The 26,223-nt window shown below is 36.0% G+C and overlaps 1 protein-coding gene across 5 annotated transcripts in view; it reads right to left on the bottom strand.

Annotated features, from left to right (window-relative positions):
• The window catches only part of PARG (poly(ADP-ribose) glycohydrolase), a 130,905-nt gene that overhangs the window by 46,176 nt on the left and 58,506 nt on the right, over nt 1-26,223 (bottom strand). For all 5 annotated transcript variants that reach the window (XM_043596851.1, XM_043596850.1, XM_043596849.1 and 2 more), the window contains 4 exons: nt 24,376-24,533; nt 14,797-14,876; nt 10,344-10,404; nt 6,227-6,302 (listed from right to left, as the gene is read on the bottom strand). In XM_043596851.1, coding sequence (XP_043452786.1) covers nt 6,227-6,302; nt 10,344-10,404; nt 14,797-14,876; nt 24,376-24,533 — 375 coding nt within the window. The remainder of the gene's footprint in view (nt 1-6,226; nt 6,303-10,343; nt 10,405-14,796; nt 14,877-24,375; nt 24,534-26,223) is intronic.

Genomic DNA, 26,223 nt, shown 5'->3' on the forward strand with positions numbered 1-26,223 from the left:
GGCATGTTAAATGATTATCTAAAATACCTACATATATGATAAAGAAGCACTTTCTCTCTTCCTTTCGTTTCCCATATAAATCAATCCCCAAATTAGTAATCTTCCAACGGAGAACAGACTGTGGTTGACTGCACTCTTTCCATCTCACTCCAGGTAACATCTTTGCATACTTCTTTAGATTCCAAAACCTTAGAAGGAACCTGGAAAATGGAGCTTTTAGGCAAAAGCCTCAGTGTAATCATATAGACTCTTATTTACAAACCTTATATGTACTACAAGGGCCACAAATCAAAGGAAACTTTATCTGGAAAGGTTTCAAGATCATTTCCCTACCATTCACTACTCAATTTCCATTTATGGATTTCATATGACTCTAATATAATTATATCTTTCTTATATACTATGGCAATCAAACATTTGTCCTTGAAGAACTGAAAAATTTAGTAATTGCCCTTTTTTTTTTTTTTTTAAGTAATTGCCCTTTTTTGGATAACCTTTTTCTTCTGTGAAAGAATAAAGAGATAAAATTTCACCCTAAATTCAGTTGCAAAGCCCAAACTACATGAACATTACAAACTGTTTATTTTTACTATACCTAAGGAGAAAAAAAAAGAAAACAGGAAACCTAGTTTAACAACAAAGACTCATAAAGTTGGCTATTGTTGATAATGCTGCTATAAACATTGGGGTGCACGTTTATGGAAAGAGCCCAAATGTCCATTGACTGATGGATAAAGAAGATGTTTCATGTATATATATACATACACACATACACACAAACACACACACACACACAATAGAATATTACTCAGCCATAAAATAGTATGAAATCTTGCCTTTTGCAATGATGAGAATGGAGTCAGAGAGTATTATGCTAAGTGAAATAAGTCAGTCAGAGAAAGACACATACCATATGATTTCACTCATATTTGGAGTTTAAGATACAAAATAAACTATCACAGGGGAGGGAGAAACAGAGGCAAACCAAGAAACAGACTCTTAACTATAGAGGGCAAACAGAGGGTTACCAGAGGGTAGATAGGCGGGGGGGGGGGGGGGGGGGGGTAAATAGGTGATGGGAATTAAGGAGTGCATCGTGGTGATGAGCACGGGTTGCTGTATCTAAGTGTTGAATCAAAAATTGTATAGCTGAAACTAATATCACACTGTATGCTAACTAACTGGAATTAAAAAAAAAAGTTAAAAGAAAAACCCAAAGGGGGCACCTGGGTGGCTCAGCCGGTTGAGCATCAGACTTCAGCTCAGGTCATGATCTCATGGTTCATGAGTTCGAGCCCTGTGTCAGGCTCTGTGCTGACAGCTTGGAGCCTGGAGTCTGCTTCGGATTCTGTCTGTCTGTCTGTCTCTCTCTCTCTCTCTGACCCTTCCCTGCTCACACTCTGACCCCTCTCTCAAAAATAAACATTAAAACAAACAAAAAAAAGATTCAACTAAATTAGTATTTCCAATTTAGTTTAAAATTACTCATAAGCTTTCTGTGGAGTACTATAATGGGATCCCCAAGCTCCTATTAATAAAGATGAGTTACACAATGCTCTAGACAAAGCAAATTCTACCTGTCAGTATTATTTGTCTTAAACTTACTAAGCACTCCAGTGTGTCCAACATTATGCGAAGCTCTATGGGGCAATATGTAAGAAATGGTTTCCAACTTTTAGATTACTCTATTTGAGGATTTAGATTACACACATACATAACACCTTGTGTACATACATAGCCACCCACACCCACAAAGATTTTAGTAAGGTAAGAGAGGCTTAAATACTGTACAGAGAAAACATACTCTCTTTCCTCTACTCCTACAGTACTACCACACTCACAACACTTCTGATGTCAGATGTATGGGTTTCCACACATAGAGCAATTCTGAAACACCAGCTGGGTGTCCTATAATTCAATTCATTTCTGACACCATCTACCAGGAGTTAGCATCAGATCCAACAGGCTAATAACAATTCAGTCCCACAAGACTGCCCCACTTCAGACACCAACTGCAACTAGAAGTACAGTTGATTGGCTATAAATTGGGGTTCTCATAATCTGCTCTTGTGGTTTGATAAACTCACAGAACTCACAGTAACACTTATTTATGTTTACTCATTTATTAAAAAGGATATAATAATGGATAGAGATGAATAGACATATGAAGTGATAGGGCGTGGTATATGGTAAGAGGCATAGAGCTACCTCTCCCTCTCCCCATGTTCACCAACTTCCACATGTTCACCAACCTGGAAGCTCTTTGAATCCCATACTTTTGGGTAGTTTGGTGGAAACTTCATCACTTAGGCATGATCAATCATTAGCACAGTCTCCAGTCCCTCTCCTTTTCCCAGAAGATGGGGAGTAGAGTAGAAAGTTTCAAGCTTCTAATCATGGCTTAGTCTTTTTGGTAACCAGCCCCCACCCTAAAGCTCTCCAGGAGCTCACCAAAAGTCACCTCATCAGAACAAAAGACACTCCCATCACCTAGGAAATTACAAGGGTTTTAGGAGCTCTGTGCAAAGAATCAGGGGCAGACACCAATATAGATTTTTTTCTATGATTTTACATATACTTTCAGACTACTGTCAAATGTAAGATTTCTTAAAACCTGTTTGTATTCCCAGGGCACCTGGGTGGCTCAGTCGGTTAAGCATCCGACTTTGGCTCAGGTCATGATCTGACAGTTTGTGAGTTCGGGCCCTGCACTGGGGGCTGTGTGCTGATAGCTCACAGCCTGGAGCCTGCTTCGGTTTCTGTGTGTCCCTTTCTCTCTGTCCCTCCTCCTCTCCTCTCTAAAATGAATAAACATTAAAAAAAATTTTTTTTAAGTTGCTTATGTCTCTAAAGCAATTGTAATATTTTTTTTTAATTTTTTTTTTAACGTTTATTTATTTTTCAGACAGAGAGAGACAGAGCATGAACGGGGGAGGGTCACAGAGAAAGGGAGACACAGAATCCGAAACAGGCTCCAGGCTCTGAGCTGTCAGCACAGAGCCCGACACGGGGCTCGAACCCACGGACCGTGAGATCATGACCTGAGCCGAAGTTGGACACTTAACCAACCGAGCCACCCAGGCGCCCCTAAAGCAATTGTAATATTAAACAATACTTTGAAGCCTATTCTACAAAAGAGTAAAACAAGATTATGAATTTTTTTATATATAAAAATATACGTGGAAAGACAGAAACTAATAGAAGGTAAAGCAGTCTTCTTTCATTAGAAAAGAACTTAGAAAATACTGAAAAATATGACTGGACAAGATCTTGAAATGAGTTATCACAGAATCATATATAAATTTATATTCAGACATACTAAATCAACACTAAAAAAAGAGTAACTCTGTAGCTTATATAGAAAAATAATTTTGATTCAACAAGTCCATTGATTAGAATTATTTACAATATATAAAGTCATTATGCATTGGGTGATTTATGACTTAAAATATTCAACAAATATTAACTGAATATTGTGCTGGGGACCATGAGATACAAAAATAAGTAAGACGTGGGCCCTGGCTTCACAGCATTTGTAATCTAGATGAGATCCCAGCACATAAGCAGAATGAAAAAATGTTTATTAAAGAACCTACTAGAATATATTTGATCCTTTCCAAATGATACAATTAACTAAAACTGGAGCATGGGGAGGAGAATAGGGGAGTTTACAAGAGGAGATGATATTCAATTTAGATTTTGCTGACATTCAGGCAGAGGGAATAACTGCACAAACACATAGGAAAAACACAGAGCTGTAAGCAGCTCTATGAAGAGTGATAAGCATGTTCCTCACGCCTATCTGTGATGTAGAGTATGTGAAGGATTATGGTTGGTGATAAGGTATTCTTGGAATGATTATAAAAAGAAAAGTTACAACTGGACCTTACACAGGGTCCAATTGTAACTTTAAACTGAGTCTAGAGTTTAAAGAATGAATTGGAAAGGTGTAAAATTAAAAGCAGAGAAGCTGGTTAGGTGACTACTAAATAGGTTTGACAAGAATTACTTAGGCCTCAAATAAGTCAGTGGGAAAGAAACTGAAGAAAAGAGAGGTCCAGCAAAAATTTAAAACAGACAGAACTTAAAACCCAAGAGACTAGCTAAGTAAGTATAATGGTATCGTGAATACAAATGAGAAACAAAGTTTGAGATCAGCTAAACTTAATTTTTACTGGAACAAGGTACATAACTAAAATAAAAAGGAAGTTCTATATAATTTATGTATAACTTGGTAATGATAAATGAAATACATTCAATGTGCATACTATTATTCATTCTTTGAATAAAAGGCCAACATTTATTACTTGAAAGGTATGCATAGAAATAAATACGTTATACTAAACTCAATATGCCCCTGAAGGCAGGGGTCTTTTAAAAAAATCAAACTTTCCACTACTTAAAAAAGTTCTTAATAGAAGGCTTTCTATTACAAGTGAGAAACCTGTTCCAGAACATGAACACAAGCATATGAGTGCTTATTTTTAGTCATTTTCCAACTCACTTCACTTTAAAGCTATTTGTTCAGATTATTCAGTTTCTGAATTATAACTTGATGAAAAGAGAGAAATGATAACAATCCTTAGAGAGGTCTTGTTGCCATTCAGCATAATGTAACTTATATGCTACACAAGGAACTTTTTAAATTGCAATACAGTATTTCTCCGATCTCCTGGGGATACGTAGCATGGGTAGGGAGAATAATTAATAGAAGTCTTTATGGTATTCTTTTAATCCACTGAGGTTTCACATTTCACCTATAATATATTCTAGAAAAGTGGGAAGAATCTCAACCTTGAATGTTGTTAAATAATTCCTTGCTGAATTGTATTGTGATGAAAGGTCAGCATTCCCACAGCGCTAACTAGCAGTAGCTTTGTTTATTTCATGTGTATTAAGACTCTCTCAGTCAATCTATTACTTTAATGTAGAAAAGAACATCATCAAAATGTAAATGTGGGGGAAAAGTAACATTCATTTGAAGTAAATTTTAAGCCTATTTCAAAATTATTATTTAACAAAAAAAGTAATGATTAAATACAAACTAAAAAAAATTTTTTTAAGTACCAGACAAATATTACTCCAGTTATCCTAAGTATTTCTATTTATAATCTCAAAAAAATCACTGGAAGATGGTGATTTAAAACAAAACAGGGTTTGCCCCTTTGAAGATTTTAATTATAAATGTATCTTTTAAAAGGCCATTCTAAAAAGAATCTCAGTTTCATTAAGCACTTAGAGTATAAATATATAAGAACTAGGCAAATGCAAATCAGTCTAGTAATTTTACAGTATACATTAAGTTATTCAAACAAGTTAGTCCACTCTCTGGAACCTGATTTAGATTCTGACCCAATATAAGCACCAAATAAGGATCTAAGAAGAAAAATCAGCAATTCCCAGTAGAAGTGAAATGATGTATAAGCATCTTTCAAAGAAAACTGACCATGTGATGCTCTTATAAATGGGATAAGAACACAAATCACCAACATTTTGCCTCAGATTAGTGATTTTTGAAAAAAGATCACTATCACTACAAAGCAAAAGGAAAACATGTGTTAAGTGTTACAACAATTTAAAGCTAGGTACACAGGGTGTTTTCTTTGTTAACTCCTTTTTCCAAAAATATATGTTTTTAAAGTGAAGGCAATGACACAGATAAATAACAAAGACTGAGAGATGGACAAAATAACCTGCTCTGAAACGGGGAAGAGACAGCAAGCATAGCTGGCTCACGTACCTAAAACTGTTACATATGGGAGAGACGACTTTCTTATCAATCAATTTTAGATGTCTGTGTCCTAAGACCTAAACAAGGTTGGTGGCAGAAAAACATTTCAAGCTGGTCATCATTTGGGGGCAGAGCAACAGCCTTTAAAGAAAAAGAACAAAACTGCCTAGTGATGGCTTGTCAAGACCATACCCTGGGAACTTCCTCCACTGTCAATCTACAATCAATGTCTGAACTAAGAGGCCTGATGTTGTCCAGATCTTAAGATTTTCTGTCAAAGGCTTTTTAAAGAGGCACACGTAAGAAACAGTACACTGGCAAATAACAGCTTTACCAAGGCTGTCAAGATGATCTGTTTGGTGTTTTTCTCCATTCTGCTATCATGCTTCTTTGCATTAAATCAGTTTAGGAGATGAACAAATAGGTTTTCAAATTTTCTTTGCTGTCACTCGATAAGAGAGAGTCGCAAACACACACACATTGTGATTCACCTACCTGTAGCATGCCTTGACCATTTCCTTCTATGGTACCTTCATAAGTGACATGCAATCGAGTCAGGAGTTTGTCACATCTATAATTTAAAAAGATAATCCTTTACTTTTAATGACAAATACTTCACTACAAAAAATGTGGAAATATACATGAATATAAAAGACAAATTGAAACTGTTTCGAATCTTAAAAGCCAGAAACAGATGCCTGGTTAACATTTTTGATATAGACGCTCCCAAACTTGTTCTTATTCAAATATTAAATACACATATTTAAATTAAAATGGGATAATATGCTGTTCTGAAACCCATTATTTCTCCTATAAAATATCAGTTTCTTTTCTTTAAGAGTTGAAAAACTTCTCAAAATATAAAAAAAATTTAAGATCTATGAAATGTTATTATGCTACAGTTGGCAACCCAAAGAAAAATACAGAAAAATTTAGCAATAAATCATATATGATGCTAAGATAGGGTCTATTTTCACTAGTTTGATAAACATGAGTGTGTGTGGCAGGGGTATCTTGATGAAAATACATGCCACAGAAATTCTGATCTATTGTATTTTTATATTAATAAAATTGATGGATGAACCTAGTACCTCTAAGTCACAATTATTTTCTTTCCCTTTTATAAGCCATGGTCACTGAGGTCATGCCACCCTAAAACGTGACACCATGGCCTAACAAATATTTTAAATTTGAGAAAATGGCAGAAACAGGAGGGTCACTCTGACCTCCCCTCCTCACAGTTCTTCCCTGTAATAAACCCCTTATGTGCAAGGTGCCCACCCTCTTTCTGGAGAAAAGCAGCATCCTCATCTCCAAAGAAGAAGGGGTATCAAGAATCTAGCAAACAAGCCTTGCTAAGTTTCCCCCAGTTTACTACAATTACCTCATATTTCTTAATCTGTCATATTCCTTAGAGACGTTATCAAACCTAGTATAAAGTATGTGGGTCTGTTTCTTTGGGCTTTCATTCCCTTAAGAAGGCTCCTGCGACATGTACAATTTATATTAAATAAATTTGTGTGCTTTTCTCCTGTTAATCTGTCTTTGTCTGTTTAATTTTCAGACCCAGTCTGGGATCCTAACTGGGTTAAGAAGAAACTTTTTCATCCCTTACTGTGTTTACCTGTCTTACATTATATTAAACAATCAATTCCATTTTATTAATAGTATTTGATGATGACATTTTTTGCTAATAGATTTTCCCCATTACTTACTTAATAAAGAATATAAGTTATAAAAGAATATAACAGATGAAATCCAAATCTCTAACTTACATAAGGGTGGCATTCATGCGGGGGGAATTACATATTTTTTAAAATAATTACACATTTTTAAAAACAATTTAACTGGGGGAGTGCTATTTACTTTCTGGGATTTACATTCTTCCTGATTTCAAGGAGTCCAAATACATTTCTGGGGAAGCTCCAGTCCAGAAGACTGAGAGCCTTAAACTCAGCAGGCAATTCAGTACAGATTCTAAGAGGTGCATTCACATTAACTCATTTAATCCTGATAGCAACCCCATTACCATCTCCTTTTACAGATGGGAAAACAAGACACAGAAAGCATTTAAGTAACCTGCCTAAGTCTCGTAAATGAAGCAAAACAAAGATTTGAACCCAGGTAACCTAACAGTGGTCCAAACTCTTAACCGGTATGCTACACCCTTAGAAAAATTACTTTCCAAATCTCTTGTAGAAAGTAGCGACACAAGTTTGATTTTTTTTTTTAACTTCCTTCGTTTGTTTTTTGATCCTATTTTCCTAGCCATTTTATGCTAAAGGAGACTATCCATGAGGATACTACTGAAAAGACAAAGAAGCACGATCCAGAAATCTCTAGTTTGTCAGCCAGGACTTCAAAACAAATCTCATCTGACATCAACTATTCTCCATGATGGAAACTGTCAACATATAGTACAGCTCTCAATAAAATTATGAAATTGCTAGCCACTTTTTAAAAAAGCATCCTCCAACTTCCTGACAGGTATCCCCTTTTGGCCCAAGCAAATCTTTCATACCACCGCACTAGGAATCAAAGACAGATGACTGTGACTCTCTGTGATTAAGTAAGCCCAGCTAAGGTAGTCACTGGTGACTGCTGGGTTAACTGTAACATGGCAGAAGCTTGGAAATCAGAAAAACCTCCAACTTCCTGGCTCTCATTTAGCCCCTTGCTGTTGGGAACACCAACAATCCTCATCTCTTCTTTATCCTCCCTCTTAAAGTGAATGCATGTTTCTGGTTCTGTGGAATCTGGGAGATTGATTAGTTACATTCTCCAACTCACTTACGAAGCAGCTAAAACAAAAAGAGATCAATGAAACAAAAAGGTTAGAAAAGTTATCAAGTCAAATTGTGCCTATCAAAGTTAAGGGGAGTATCTTGATCTTACTCAGGGGCAAATTTATCTCACTGACACAGCAGCCTTGCCAATTGTTGTTGGCATTTTGACTTATCCCTTCTCTCCCAGATGGTAATGTACAAATGGGTGTCCTTTCCCCTTAGTGCCAAATGAATGTCAGATGAAGAGCTGAGATCTACAGCTGAATTAAAAACAAGCCCTCTGCATGATCTATAAAATCTACACCAAAGTAAGATGAACAAAACGTCTGTATTCCTGTCAGATACTAACACAAAAGCTAAGAAAAGCAATCTGTACCCTGGCCTGGGCAGATAGCAGCAAATTGTTACTTTTAGTTGTAGACACCATATTTTAAGAGAGACCAATGGCCTGGAGTAGATCAAGAACAAATATAAAGGGTTTAGAATCCATATTATATGTGAAGCAGAGAAAAGAGGAAGTTTAGTGTGTTACCTATGTGCACTGTTAGAGATGGGGGTGGGTCAAGAAAGAATTATGATGTTGAACATCAACAATGGGACACACTGAGGTGAAAGAGTGAATTTCCCAACACTGAAGCTGTCTGTCATCTGTCAAAGGTAGAGTTGACTGATACTTTTAGTAGACAGCTAGACCAGATGATTTCTTGGGGGTCCCTTTCATCTCTAATATGCCAAGACTCCAAAATGCTGTACATGTTCTCTTCCTTTCTGGCTCAATTTTGTTTTTGGTTTTTGTCTTCAGGTTGTTTAAACTTTTACCCACTTCCCTCTATTAATAATCATCTCAGCCATGCAGTCAGCTCCTAATGTAAGTTTGTTTGGTTTTTTTCACCTCACAAATAAACATCTTTGATGGATAAAAAAACATCACAGGAAAGCCACTTAAGCAGATGTGTTTTATCAAGTTAACTTCCTTAAAAGTAAGTCCCTTTCGTCACTAATTCCAAAGGAAATAATTAAAAGCTATGATAAAAATTATGGGAAAATGAAAATGAGAGGCACTGGTCAACACGAATGCAAATGCAAAATATGCATTTAGTATGTTTGATCATGTTCTCATGTGCAATGGAAAAGGTGATCTGTTCCTCTTTAGGTGATACGGGGACCTGCTCTAGACTAGGGAAAGTATTGACTAGTTCAGGGCCCCAAGGAACTTACAAATCTGAATGAACTCAGATTGATTATTATTCTTCTCAGTTATCTGTAGGTAAATAATAAGAAAAAAAGCCCCAGTAAATTAGCAACTTCCACAAAATCTGAATGTGAATAGCCAAACTTCAAAATTCTTGTCACTGAGACAAATTCTAAGTAATTACTATTTACATTTTAGTTTAATGAAAAAATTTTCCAACAACTTGTCCTCCAGAATGAAAAGCCATAAAATACATATATACGAACCAAAAGAGGAGGTAAGACTGAACATTATATATTGGTTGTTCTAGTTAATATTAGTGTCTTCACACACAAACTCCTTAATTCTAAATAAGATTTTGTTTCAGAAAACAAAAATAAAAACAAAAACAAAAACAAAAAAATCCACTAAGGCAAACAGTAGAAGTGAAAGGCTTGCAGGCCTTGATTCAGAAAGCATGGCCTTTCTACCAATGAGAGCTATCAATGGATCATTTATGATACGAAACTCCCCTAGCACTAGGGCAACTAAGAGGTTGGGAAACCATTTTTCCTGAGGTTGTGAAATAGAATCCTTGCATGGTAAAAGAGTCCTTCTAATTCTAGGATTCCCAGATTATTTTTATTACTATTACCTTTCCCACTCTGGAAAATCTTCAAGACTCTGTCTTGTAAATGTCACCAAGCCAGTAGGTTCTACAAAAGCAATAAAAGAAAAACACACCCAAAAGAAGTTTTGATTTTGAAAAGATTATATACATTCAGTAAAAGAATGGATCTAACAATGGTTGTAAAACGAATCGGAAAATACCAAGCTTAGTGTTAGAATACAACAGAAGATCGATTTAAAATAATATTATCCTTATAGTAGGAACTCTTGCTTATAAAATCCTTACTGAAAAACAAAACTACACAAACAACAGCACAACAGTTGATACTTACTGGTGAAGTTTTCTAAACTGAATATACTTGTGAAAAATCATTGGAAAAAAAAGGTGCATTAATGGGTGTAGCTTATACAATAAAGACAAAACTGAATTTTAATCTGTAGACTCCTTTTCAAAGAAAGGTCTTGATCCTACACCTGAAGATTGATGAATGTATACACATTTATGCATTTTATAATAAAATAAAATGTCTGTAATTAAAAAACAAATTGTTGGCATGCCCTTTGGAGTTGACATGGTTAAATCCAGGGTTTAGATGATATGCAATCGCTTTACTTACAAGGCACCTTAACTAGAAGGAGGAATTGCTATGTTCTAAGAGGTTAGAGAAAAGAAAGACAACATAGTTGTCAAGGAGGGATAGATAGGAGGGGGATCAAAATGCAGTACATGTTAAAGAAGTATGATCCTTTTCTGTTAAGTTTACTTTTTTTTTTTTAAACTAGTGGCAAAAACAACAAATAAATCAGCAGGCCAAAAGTAATTTGATTCAAATCGAAGAACAAACTGAAAAGGCCAGGCCACTTCTGTTTTCTTCTGTTAAAAAAAAGAAAAAGAAAGAAAGAAAGCAAGAAAGAAAAAAGCTCTTAAGCAAAGAGATATGTCAGGAACTATTAGTGATAATGGTGGTAGAGGCCCAATGAAAGCTTGACGATCATTTCATTCCTTTGTATGATTCCACATTTCTCTGCTCTCAGTCACAAGCAGTAACAACTCAAAAATCATATGGAGTAGTTACTGTAGAAAACAGAATTTTGTTAATATGGGTTATAAAATATTCTTAAGATTTCCTTAAGTAATTTCTCTAAGGCAAATGGATAGCATATTTAAAACTCATAAGTATGAGATCAAACAATTCAAACACCAGAGAAGCAATTCTATTTATAAGAAACTAATGTCAGTATTACCATTCAGCAAATTAGCAGATAAATAAGAATATTAAATGTCCTTCACATATTGAAATCCTTCATATATTAAATGTCCTTCAGATATATTAGGAGATCCCAAGAGAAATTCATAAATGAATATTGCTGGGAAAGCCAGAAAAAAGGTAGAACATGGTTCCTTGGATATAATTAATATCAGAAATACCTTGAGAGCATTCTTTTTACCTTTCTTCCATAAAAAGGTAACTTTTATGCTAGGTTACTTTGATTAATAAAATATTTCCCTTAATAAAATCACAATATATGCTGCATATGAATCTTCAATTTTTAAATACTCCATCTATAAGATACTTTATCCAAAACTATATTGAAATTATTTCAGAAAGCCCTTGAAAATCTTTAAACCTCAAGATCCCCACTAAAATATAAAATATAGGGGCACCTGAGTGGCTCAGTCGGTTGAGCATCCGACTCTTGAGACCAGCTCAAGTTGTGACCTCGCAGTGGTGAGATCAAGCCCACATCAGGCTCTGTGCTGACTGTGGAACCTGCTTGGGATTCTGTCTTCTCTCCTTCTGCCCCTCCTGCACACACACACCCTCTCTCTCAAAATAAATAAATAAATAAATAAATAAATAAATAAATAAATAAATAAATAAATAAAATATAGACATCTGACAACATTGAAAAGTTGGTCCTGACGGAATTACATTTTATCAATTCTAAAAGGCGCATGTTTTTCATGTACTAAACTTCTGAAACTAGGATACAGCTTTCATAATGGAACGTATCTAGCCTTTGCCACTGGTCTAGATTACAGTTGAATTTTTCCAGAGAAAATGTGCATCTGCTTCTTAGTCATCTGGGAGCAACACCAACCTGATCTAGATCTGAATTAAGTCCTCTGTTGCAGGCTTTTGTGGATCACACTGATAATAAGACTTCAGACCCCAAACTTGAGACTTGTGGTTCAAATTCTCAGGGGAGATTTTTTTGTCCTTTCTCTAGCCAGTGCCAAGGTTGGCACTTGCAGTTCCTTTGTTGTCTCCTTTTTGCACAGCCAGGTACATTTCTCAACTATCCTTACACTGAAGGTACAGACCTTTGGTGTATCAGCTTTGTAAGAGAGGTCTCCTATGACTGCCCATCCTGAGTGCTTTTTCCTTCTTAGTGGTACATGACACTTTTTACCATCTACGATATCCTAGATATGATGAAATACAGTACTTTAAATAGGTTTTTATAGTTTCTATTCGGTAGACTTCAGAACTTCTTTATAAGGTAATCATTAACTTGTAAACCTCTTTTATACCACTACTTCCTCCTTAAGCCTGTAGCTTTCCATCCTAAAAACTTGTAAGATGTTTCATTACATTTCTACAAAAGACTAAATTACCATGTACAATGAAAAAGCCAGAAAATAAAATGCCTAATTATAATTTATTTTTTCAGCCTAATTCCTAATATTTATGATGGTTTATAAATTTCTAGTTGAAAAAACAAAATTTTAGCTTTTTCCCTCAAATAAATAAAATCCTAAAACTTAGGCAAGTTAGTGTCTAGAGAAGATATACATAATTTGACTCCAAGGACAGAAAAGTAAACTCTGAATTACTTAGGTATAATAATGGAATTCATTCTGTTTAGCACAGTAAATTTATAATAGCAAAAATATACTCATCTTTCCAAAAAATTATTACAAATTCTAATTTGGCTTTATGTCTCACAAACACAAATGAGCCTTCGTTTCCTTAATTATTTTATTCAGTATAATGAACAAAACTAAAAATAAGAAATAGATAACTCTCCAAAGAAGCATGATTTTTTTCCTTAAAAACCAAAATCCTGGTAACTGATTTATTTCCAAAAATCTGAACAATGTTCAACAGCAATACCTTCAAAAAGAAAAAAATGCCAAGTATATTATAATGTGAGATTACATACTAAAGGAAGAATATGAGAATATTGACCTTAAAATGATTCAATGATGTGCTTTAAGGCAAACCAACAACTGAATGGCCAGAACTGAAAAGAACTTATTTCACTTGGCCAGAGTTGACTTTCTCTACGTAACAAAAGCAAACTTTGGGATGCGCTGGTTTCTCTTATAATCAACTTTTAGAAAAGGCCACCACTGATAATAGCTAACACTTATTATTAAGTATGTAACTTCTCATTTAATATTTACAACTACCTTATGAGGTAATTATCATTATTCTTTGATTTTAGAGGTCAGGAAACTAAGGCTTAGAGGTGTTAAGAAACTTGTCTGGGTCACCCAGCTCCTAGGGTAAGAGTGCCAATACCAGTCTATTATTAGCTGGTCGCTACCAGCACTGGTTATACATTTACCACTACTGCCTCAGGTGTCACAATTAGTATCTGGGAAAACAAGATTGTCAGGGTCCAACAGGAAAAGACAAACATGTAAACACTAAGTACAATATAAGAATTTTATAAGAATTCTACAGTGTGTACAGGGGCCATAAAAGAGAGGGATGAGTAAGCAGGCAACTGGCTGTCCTCTGCAAATAAACTAATTGTTAATAGTCAATGCTTCTTTAAATAAAGAACACCTGGGGTGCCTGGGTGACTCAGTCGGTTGAGCATCTGGCTCTTGATTTCGGCTCAGGTCATCATCTCATGGCCCTGGGATTGAGCCCCTCATCATTGGGCTCTGCAATGACAGCGCAGAGTCTGCTTGGGATTCTCTCTCTTCCTCTTTCTGCCCCTTGCCCACTTGGGCATGCAAGCATACACTCACTCGTTCTCGCTCTCAAAATAAATAAACTTGGAAGGAAGGAAGGAAGGAAGGAAGGAAGGAAGGAAGGAAGGAACGAAGGAAGGAAGGAAGGAAGGAGGAAGGAAGGAAGGAAGGAAGGAGGGAGGGAGGGAGGGAGGGAAGGAAGGAAGGAAGGAAGGAAGGAAAGGAAGGAAGGAAGGAAGGACACTCAAAATGTATTTTTTGGTCAATATATTTTCTTTTCAAAGTACTAATTTACTGTTTTTAATTCATGAAAACTTATTAAAGTATGTTCCACTGTTCTAATTTCAGAGTATATAAAAGTCACACATATTCATAGCACACATTTAATGTATATACATAGCATATGCATAAAATCTGGATTATAATATTGAATTATTTGGTCTGGGCAGGAAGGTGTACTTTGAACACAAAATGTTTCTGACCTGTCACTCAATCTGAACTGTCCCCATCAGTGATAAAAATTATATTAAGAATGAAAGAAATTTACTTTTCTCTGTGACTCTTCTAAAATAGCAGAAGAGTGTCTTAAGTTTCTCTGGTTTCCTTGATGAACGTCCTTCAAACAACCTGAAAGAGATCAAAAATAAAGAAAATAAAAAAGGGTGGTTTAAAATGACTTAATGAAAATATAAATATAAATAAATAAATAAATACCTTAATGACCCACAAAACTACATCTACATTGCTACTAAGTAAAGGAAGGCAATTCTGTAATGACAGAAAACTGGAAAACTGGATTAGAACAGCATCTGGAAAAGACAAAAATCAACTAGAACTAGGCTTCTTAAAAGTTGTTCAAGTCAGATGGCACTCTCTAACAACCACATTTCTCCAATCTGTCCTTCTCCAGGGAGAAGGCACCATCTGGTCCCCCAAAGTCAATTAGGCCAGTGAGTAAATGCTTATTTTCCCAATGGCAAACACTAATAATTCACAATATTGCTAGGTAGTTAAATGACTGAACAAAAATGGTACCTGAAAAAAAATCCAAAGGATTGTATTCAGGGAGGGAGGGCAGTGGGTGGTGACAGTAATGACAAGCAGGCATGACAAAGTATTTGGGGCCTGACAATCTTTGGTAATTAAACAGATATACCCTTTGCATAGTGACCAAAACAGTGCCTACTCATCTAGTTTCCAGTAACCTGGACTTGCACTACTTAATTTAGTTTCCTTTGAAATGATGTGGCATTGTTAATGGTAACACATAATGCAATTTATCCTGAGGAAAGAAAAGCAGGGCTTTGGAAGCATATGACCTGAATAAGTAGTTCACTAAAGGATTTCAAACACTAAAGCATGCTTTTGGGCATAAGATCAAGCTTTCCAAAGGCATTTAAAAATTATAAAGCAATTCTGAGCTATAAATGATGAGTTATTATTTATCTGCCTCTAGTCATATACTCTGGCTTTACAACCAGAAACGCTTCAAGTAAAAGTTCACTTTAATAAGTGCCGAAACGGGTGAAATTTTTCATGATTAGGAAAGCAGGCTTATGTAACTATGCAGAGAGGGAAAAGTTAATTCCATGAGAAAATCCTATTGAGCAACTGAAATAAATTAGGAAAAGGGAAGGAAATGTAGATTTCAAATGATCCTGTTTTCAATGACCTGAAATTCTGTATTCAGGGTCAAATTTCTGAGAAAACAATTTATGTGAATATTTATTTCCTGCAAAGAATACTAACATCAGAAAAGTATTTTAACTAAATTTAAAAGTGAACTAATTCAAAAAATAAAGTACAATAAAATTGAGCTGATTTTTAAAAATAGTTTAAGAGAGCCTATATGATCATTTTTACTCATTTGAAAGAACTTACTTTTCTAAAATGTTTATTACAAATACTCTTAAAATCCAGTTGCCTGCTGAAAGAAAGGATCTTTGAGAGAGCAGATTTCAGCTTGGTTTCTTATGCAATGTTGTCAACCGGGATAGAGTTTATTTAAATCAAAATGATAGTCAAAATGAAGAACACGCTTGGCAGTTTAATTAAACATCCAGTATCAAATAAATGTGATTTACTAAATGAATATCTTGGGAACCATTGCAAAATCCCTTTCTAGGTTTACTACTTAGTAGAGGGAAACAGTATGAATACAAAGGCAGCCACCATCTATTCTTAGAGATGAACTGATGCACTATGTGATTCACTTAAAGTAAAAAAGTTCCAATTCCACAGAACTATTGTGTAGTAAGGAGAAAATAGCTGTTGTCCTTAAGAAATAATTCCCCCAAACATAAAAAAGGGTCCCTTGCTTTTATTTGTGGTCAGTTGTTTATAAAATTGCATAGAAGTTCACATATTTCATAACCACAATGACAAATTAGTAACTCTAAGAGACTCTTGGGACTATAGATTTACTACCCTAGCAATACTGACTTTCCTGGAAGATTGTATGGCAGTCATTATTACCTACTACAAATGAGCACCACTGTTTATTTTTTTTTTAATGTTTATTTATTTTTGAGAGAGAGACAGAGTATGAGCGGAGGAGGAGCAGAGAGGGAGGGAGACACAGAATCGGAAGCAGGGTCCAGGCTCCGAGCTGTCAGCACAGAGCCCGACACGGGGCTCGAACTCACAAACCGTGAGATCATGACCTGAGCCGAAGTCGGACGCTTAACCGACTGAGCCACCCAGGCGCCCCTGCTTATTATTTTTTTTTAATGTTTATTTATTTTGAGAGAGAGAGAGAGAGAGAGAGAGAGAGAGAGACATGGCACGAGCAGGGGAGAGACAGAGACACAGAATCTGCAGGAGGCTCCAGGCTTTGAGCTAAGAGAGAGGGAGAGACAGAGACACAGAATCCAAAGAAGGCTCCAGGCTTTAAGCTGTCAGCACAGAGCCTGGCATGGGGCTTGAACTCACAAACGTGAGATCATGACCTGAGTCGAAGTCGGACACTTAACCAACTAAGTCACCCAGGCGCCCCAAGCACTATTGTTTATTTTGCAGGTCCTAACCTTAAAGGTACAAAATCAAAGAGAATCTCAATGTATTCTGTTTATTTGTTGTTCCAAGCCTAATTTCAAATCACTCTGTAACCAAATATCTGGATGGAACATGAAGTGCCATGTGACATGGAAGGAATGAGAGACAAGAAGGAGGTAGGAAGTCAGGAAAGATGAAATAAGTTTAAAACCCTTGCATGAAGTCTAAAATTCCACAACAGGGAAGTCTGAAAGAACTATGCATAGACACCCAAATAAAATGAATTATCCTGGTATGAAAGCAAGTGAAAATAACATAAAAACAATGACAAACAACATAAGCAAAAGTCACAAGAATGAGAGACAGAAATGCACCAGAGAGAAAAGGTACCCACAGAGAGAGAGAGACTCAGAGAGAATGAAGACCTTCTTATACTAATCAAGCACTTTTAGATTTTTTTAACTTCTCAACACCAATTTCTTTTTTAGGTTTCCAAGTCCTGGGTGTGTATATTTGAAGGCCTATTTTGAGCCAGGAGGCATGCATATGAACATGCACATAAACTAGACCACAATAACCCCTCTACATGTAAGGAGGACATTTTGACATTTAACTGAGTGGTAACTAGAGAGTATTTAAAAAAGCAAGCAGGGGAGCCTGGGTGGCTCAGTGGTTAAGTGTCTGACTCTTGATCTCAGCTCAGGTCTTGATCTCAGGGTTGTGAGTTCAAGCCCCATGTTGGGCTCCATGCTGGGCATGAAGCCTACTTAAAAAAAGTTAAAATAAAATAAAATAAGCATACAGAAAAAGCCAGTCAGGCAACCTCACTTTTTGTTATAAACAAAACTTTTTATTTTCAAGGAAATAAGTCAATCGAGGGTCAGATACTTATTAACTATTGTTTTTCTTTCCATACATATAAGGAAAATCATAGTTCAATAAAATCTTTCCCTGAATAGAATATTGATAACATTACTGGAATTGGATTCTAGACACACACAGGCACACACCCATGTGATTTCGAGTTAAGGATTAATCCCATTAGCACACAGTAAATCAAACCCAAAGCACTATAACTTCCACTTTAAAATGGATGCAAATAATAACCTGGAACCCAGCCACAAAGTCATTCTTGGCTTTTCTGTGAAGCACTCTGCCATATGGCCCCAGAAGCACTTTCAATCCAGGGAAGAGAAAGATGTAAAAGCCTCCTGGGCTGATCACTGCTGCAACCCACAATTAATCTCTGACCATCAGTTTCTAAGCAATCTCAGAAGCATCAATGCTAATCACATTGGAAGCCTTTATATGAATGTTTAGGCCCTGAAAGGCAAGCAGGGGAAAAGGTCAGGGGTATTTAACATAACTAAGCAGGGCTGGAAGAACACAACAATAAATAAAAACAGGAAGACTTATTCAATTTATTGACATCAGCCTCCTACCACATACTCTTAACCATTTTTCTTATTCAATCTACTAGCTAGCCATAGCTCTTTTGAGGCTAAATACACTCACACACACACAACTCCCAACTGCCAGAAACTATAATCATAAATAGCAACTAGGCCAAAAAGAAAACACCACCACAACAAAATGCTCCATAATCAGCTTACCAAATGGCTCATCAAATTAGGTACTTGATCTTTCATAAGTCACATGAAAAAGGGGAACTATTGGTTGTTTTCCATCTCTGGAGCACACTCAGAGCATTTTGCTCGAGAAGAAGCGAGACATAACGAAAAGAGACATAACGAAAAGTCTGATGGAAGACAGTGTCCTGCTTGTTCTGCTGACAAGTCATTTACTTTCACTGAACCTATTAGTATAGAAGGTTCCCTACCTAGAAACTTCCACAGATAGAATCAAAGTAAGCTGTCAACAGACAGCATCAATGATCATGTATAGTCATCATTCCTGCTTTTTGCTAGTTTAGGCTTATTAAACACATACCATCTCAGTGAGAGCCAGGTGCTGCCAGGATTCCTTAAAACAATTGTGGTTAAGCCATACAGAGAAAGACAGATATCATATGTTTTCACTCTTATGTGAATCCTGAGAAACTTAACAGGAACCCATGGGGGAGGGGAAGGGGAAAAAAAAAAAAGAGGTTAGAGTGGGAGAGAGCCAAAGCATAAGAGACTCTTAAAAAATGAGAACAAACTGAGGGTTGATGGGGGGTGGGAGGGAGGGGAGGGTGGGTAATGGGTATTGAGGAGGGCACCTTTTGGGATGAGCACTGGGTGTTGTATGGAAACCAATTTGACAATAAATTTCATATATTGAAAAAACAAATTAAATAAATAAATAATAAAAAAAATAAAGACTTATAAAACAATTGTGGAAACTACCACAGGCTTTACCTGACCAACATTCTGGTGATCAAAAGAACATCTATCAGCCAGAAGACAAGAATATGCCTGGTTTCAAATCTCCAATGGATTAAAGTCTCATTTTCTGAAAATACTATTGGGATACCATAAGTTTAAATCCCTCATGATCTCACTATGGACTGATGAATAGTTTTGGTTCATTTTACAGACCAAGGATTATTTCTAAGGGTAGTTCTAGTTTCTGATTAGCTATGAGTTAAGAAGTATTAATGTGGTTCATTCAAAGGGAGGCTGAATAGCAGAAAAGGTTATGAGACAGCTTCTCGAAGCCAACTTTATCTTGAGTTTGAATCCCAATTGTACCAGTTAACCTGATGAAGTAATCCTACCCTCTCTAAGCCTCCATCTCCTCATGGGAAAAATGAGAAAACAATACCTAATTTATAAAACTGATGCATCAAGTAAAAAATAACAGCAAGGTGATTAACACATAGCAAGTACTTAATAAATATCAGGTATTGTTATTAAGAAATTGGGGCACCTGGGTGGCTCAGTTAAGCATCCAATTCAGCTCAGGTCTTGATCTCATAGTTCAGGGGTTCGAGCCCCGGATAGGGCTCTGTGCTGACAGCATGGAGCCTGCTTCAGATTCTGTCTCCCTCTCTCTCTGCCCCTCCCCACTCGCACTTGTGTGTGTGAAAAATAAAAAAAGAATTATTCTCATGCAGAAAAAAAAAAAAATCCAGATAGTGCTGAGTAAGCAGAGATACTTGAGATGAAATAGGACATTACGTAATGCCCAGCAAAAAAAAAAAAAAATCCACTCATTTACATAAAATGCTTATATTGTTCAAATCTATATTCCCTTCATTAAGAAAAACTCCTCTGCCTCTTTTTCCATCAAGCCTAACAAGCTGACACTCAGAGCCAACCAGCTCAGCCTTCAGGAAAAATGCCCATGCACAATGAAAAAGATAAACACGCCTTTGCCAAGACGTTCCAGCATCCTCCTGTCAGAAGCTTAGCTGAAAAGCAATGATGCTTTAAAATTAAAACGTGTATTAAAATTGATATAAATTCTGGTAATAGCGGCAGGAAATGGGATGTCACAAAAGCCAAAGCTTCCCAAGACTTCTTGACTTCTATCTGTCAGCCGTTCCAAACCTGAGGTCCACATTACTGTTGAGAAAAGAAGGCTGCTAGTGTAGCAGGTGCCCAGCCCTCAGAGGGCCCTGTGGACTTGTGCTTCTTTCACACGCTGACTGTACAGTGAGGGTGAAGGGGGTTATGATACCTTATCTATGGGGTTATAGAAGGGAAGGAAGAAGCTACCCACATTAGCTGTTTGGGAAAGGCTCAAAAAATCTGTGGGCTTCCAACCTCAAAATCAAAGTACAAAAATCACCCATTCTTTTCATTAACTTTGTCTGATGATTGACTTGTAACTATTTTTCTTCTGATTATAAAAGTAATATATTCTTGTTAAAAACAATTTTTAAAATATAGTAAAGGATGAAGTAAAAGCATTAAATGTGTTTCTCTCACTACCCAACGGGAATCATACTTTAATTCATTTTCTTGTCAGTCTACTTTCCATGCTTATACATGTACTGATGTGAACATAGAGGTATGTTAACAGATACAGGTATTTTAACATAATTGAGATCATATTCTATACGTAACTTTTCATTCCTTGTGAAAGCCTACAATTGCTAATTGAAATCATGCTTAATCTTCTGCTCTCTTTCTGTGCTTTTTCTTGTTTTACCTGATGAGGAATGTGTATTTGTAGTCATCCACAGAGAGCTTAAAGCTCTTAAAGAGGAAAGGGCTATAAACATTTAACCATGATACAGGACTAACATTATCTGTGAATAGTTTAAATACTCTTTTTTTTTTTTTTTTTTTTTTAAGTAAACTCTATGCCCAACATGGGGCTCAAACTCATGACCATGAGATCAAGAGTTGCATGCTCTACCGATTAAACCAGCCAGGTGCCCCTAAATACTGAATTCTTTATGGGTGAAACTTAACATCTGAAATTTGGTTATACACACACACACACACACACACACACACACACACACACACACACATATATATAAAGTGGGGTTGGATAGGTGAAAACAGAGCAAAATAAAAAATTCTGGTTAGTACCAAACTTGGGTAAGTAAACATGGGGTCATGATACTGTTCTCTTTATTTTTTAGCATGTTTGAAAATATCTGTAACAGATCTTCAAAATAACTTTTTTGGAGAAGAGTCTCTCTGAAAGAACCTTAACTTAGGAAGAGAATGCATAGCTCTTATCTAAAAAATAAATTTAAAAAGTATATAATTAGGTCAAAGAATCAATCTGAGAAAGCTTATAACTAAGATATCAAAGGTTTATCTGAGGGACAATCAAGAAACATGTACTAGCTGACTACTCATCCTGTGGAAACAAACTATAAGTGGCTATGGAAACACTAACTCTAAAGCATTATTAACTAGACCTACTTCTTACCAAAATCAAAAATCAGAAAAACACAAAACCACTGGATCGGCCTTCAGTACTTTGGATAGAAATTTGAATAATTTACAGCATCCCTGGTGATCCTGGAGCTAATCAAACATTTATTCCAAATAAACAGAGAGACTACTTACTGTATGGAGATTTATAAATATAACTAATACTCTTCATGGAAACAGATAATTACATTTCTACAGAATTAAATTTCCATTGTTTACTTACATACCAAATTTGTCCATTTCCTTTTCTGTATTAAAAAGGAAAATCTGCAAGAGATGCATAGCCCTTAACTACAAGTGAGTAGAAAAAATTCTTTAACAATTTCTCAAATAAGCAAAAAAAAATATATTTAATAAACAGGTTCTTTACACAATTGCAATTGCAGATACCAATGCTGTGTTTTCTCTCAATTCTATCCCAAATGCTAAAGAAATCAAAGGCAAAAACTTGAACTATATATGGCTTAAAAATAAAATATCTCCTAATTGCTAAAGATGAAGTTTGAAACGTAAAAGACAATAGATTAAGAATGAAGGGGGCGCCTGGGTGGCGCAGTCGGTTGGGCGTCCGACTTCAGCCAGGTCACGATCTCGCGGTCCGTGAGTTTGAGCCCCGCGTCAGGCTCTGGGCTGATGGCTCAGAGCCTGGAGCCTGTTTCCGATTCTGTGTCTCCCTCTCTCTCTGCCCCTCCCCCGTTCATGCTCTGTCTCTCTCTGTCCCAAAAATAAATAAACGTTGGAAAAAAAAAATTTTTTTAAAAGAATGAAGGATCTAGTTTTAATCCTAACACTCTTCCACTAACCAGTCAATTTCTCAAACATTTCATCCATAAATTTTATTTTCATTCACTCAATGTGGATTTACTGAAGGCCTACAATGCATGAAATTTAATGAAAGATTCAGATCCCACTGAAAGGATTAAACAAGCAATTATAAAGAAGTAGGGTAGGTGGTACAGCAGGAAAAGTAGAGAACACAAAAGGCACATGCCCAGTTGTACAAACCCAGAAGAACCCTGGATGCCTCTCTTCACCCACTCACAGTTTGTCACCATCACACTGACTTGTTCTTCAAATGTCATCACACCTCTACCCCCACTGCTACACTATCCCAGCTATCAACCTCTCCTTCCTAGTGCATCGCAATAGCCTCTCCAGCTGGGTAAACTCACTGTACTTCGGCCCCTCTCCACTCAGTACGCACATTGTAATCAGAACAAACTTTTGAAAATGTAAATCTGATCAGGTGCATCAGCTTCCCCCTCCTCCCATACCAAATCCTTTAATGACTTTTTATTACCTTAGGAGGGCCTTGCAGGCACAGTAGGATGGCCTACTGGCCCCCATCCCCTGCAGCCTGTCCTCTCTCTGTGCTGCAGCCGCACTGGTCTTCTCTCAGGCTCTGGGCATGTCATGTCCTTCTCATCACAGTGCCCCTTTGAACATGCTGTACCCCTCACCCAGAATGTAATCATCTCTCCTTTCCTCCTTGGTAAAAACTCCTACTCACCCTTTGTACTTAGTTCAAAAGTTATTTCCTCAAGAAAAAATTTTACTAAACTATATTAAACTATTATTAAAGTATATTAACCTTTGTCAAACGATATCCTTCTATAATAGAGTATTATAATGCTATGTACCTCTTTTTTATAGAACAGAGGTACATATAGACCATCATAGGAACCCAGGGGAATAGCAAACCTATCCTGGCAAGATCAGAGCTATCAGAAACAGTGATACTTGAACTGATGCTCGAAGAAGGAATAAAAGCCTCGTGGAAAGACACAGAAGTCAGAAACTGGTTTGTCCTTTCTCTTGTAAGGCACTTAACACACTAAGAAGAATACTGAAATTGCTTACTGTATATTTGAACTAAATGACTAAATACTATTCTCTTAAAATAAACTTAGCTAACGTACTGACTCAAAACTAGGTTAACAACATGTCCCTCACAATTGGCATTTACACAAAGAGAATATGGTATAAAATGGGTATCTCTTATTGGAATTTTAAATAAGTTTTCTTATACAAATGACATTGTTTTTCATTGTTTCCCCATTCCTCTCTAGTGTTGATAATGGAGAGTAACTATATAATAACAAAGATTTTCATTGAACTTTAATGATCTTGCCTACAAAATGGCAAAAATACCACTTAACTCACTGCATTATAAAGATTAAATTAGATAATTGGACATAAAATGTTTGGTCTATGGCAAATCACTGGACAAATATTAGTTCCTTCTACCCTTCTCTATTTCACTGTTTAAGAGGTGTTCTCTGAAAACATACCGATTGAAGTTAATGTCTGGGTAGCTAGAATACTCAGATTTCATCTTAGCATTTCGCCGTGGAAATGTGCAGAAGAAAGCATTAGCTAAAAGACTGGCAATCTGTTCCTGTGACATTGTGATGGAATGATTCATCTTCTGTTTCAGGAGCGGTATTGGCTGATAGAGGAAACAAAATATACAGACAAGAAGAGCCATAATTAGTTTAGCAATTTCAAAAGCAGAGGCACCAAATTGCATTTGCTAAATTAAGGCAGGAATAATTTCAGGCCACTCTTGAGTTCTTAAATCAGCAACACTGTTGAAGTCAAGGGCAGTTCATCAAGGATGATTGGAAAAGTGTACTTATTTGACAAACTGCAGATTTCTAATCAATAATGATGATAGTGAAGAGAACACAAAACATTACTTATTAGTGGAAAACAAGATTGTTTTAGCAAGTAAGAAATAAATACACATTATCCATGTAATGAAAAATTAAAACAAAAGATGAAACGGGAAATTGCAACACCGAATGGAGCTATTATAGCATATGCTAAGTTTTATTCTCACTCATATTAAACATTGCTGGACAGAGCAATTTTTCTATTGTAGTCCTAAATAAAATGATGCTAAGGAAAATAATTCAATAAATAAGTCTTTTCCTTCCAATTCTGAATCACACTTCATTTTGACAATTTCTTTGAGACCTAAATCTAATTTTATTAAAGCAATTAATAGGACATGTGTATACACACATATGTATAATGTGTAAGAAGATAGGTATTTCCTTTATAATCATTTTAAGTCAAGGAAGATACAGGACATTTTTCCTTCAAATTTTTTATGACTGAAACGTCTTCTAGTTGTCCCAAACCCAAATTCACTGATCTTTTCTTTTCAGTAAATTCACAGGACCTAAGTATTGTGTTCAGTGGGTTTTATTCTACTTTAAATGTTTAAAATGTATGTTTTTAAAGATATGATAGTAAAGCCAAAGACCAACTGCCAGTATACAAATCAGTTTTTAAGTTTTAAAATGCTCCAGCATAATATTTAAGGATGCTTTTCTTTCTACCTTTCAGTAAGACCCAGAACTAAAAATCCTGGATATGTGCATTCATCTCAAACCAGTATACTATACATAGACAACTGTCCTGATCATATTTCAGCAAACACCAAAGTGAAACACAGGAAAGGCAGGCAAGACAAATCAAAAGTACAATGATGTAACAACTTTTTTCTAACAGAAAATATACATCAGTGCTAGACTAAAAGTTTCCTAGAAAAAGAAAAGGTTAAATTTGCAGTTCAACTATTTCCCTTGTGAAAATACAAAGGTAAACAAACAAGGGAAACCTAAAGAATCATTATAGTTTCCAAAAATCTCTCCTTTTAGGCCTTAGCAATTACCATTTCTAAGAAAGAAGAAACAGAGACCTCATATTGATTTCCATTTCCCACCCTATGCATTTATTTACAACTCAGAAATGCTTTTAGAAAAGGTGACAATGTATCAATGATTTAAAGCAAACTGTTACTTAGTTTTAGCTAAAAATGAGCTTTTAGGGGAGCAAGGGTGGCTCAGTTGGTTAAGCGTCCAACTCTTGATTTGGGCTCAGGTCATGATCTCACAGTTTGTGGGACTGAGCCTCATGTCTGGCTCTGCGCTGACAACACACACCCTGCTTAAGATTCTCTGTCTCCCTTTCTCTCAGCCCTTCCTCCCAGTGCATGTGTGAGCACTCTCTAAATAAACAAACATTGTGTTTTTTAAAAAAGGAGCTTTTAACTACTATTTATGAAGTTATCCATAAAAATGAGTTTAAAAATTAATGGTGATATTTTAGGCTTAATGAATGATAAATGC

This window comes from Prionailurus bengalensis, chromosome D2 (assembly GCF_016509475.1).
Source record: "Prionailurus bengalensis isolate Pbe53 chromosome D2, Fcat_Pben_1.1_paternal_pri, whole genome shotgun sequence".
NCBI classification, from domain to species: domain Eukaryota; kingdom Metazoa; phylum Chordata; class Mammalia; order Carnivora; family Felidae; genus Prionailurus; species Prionailurus bengalensis.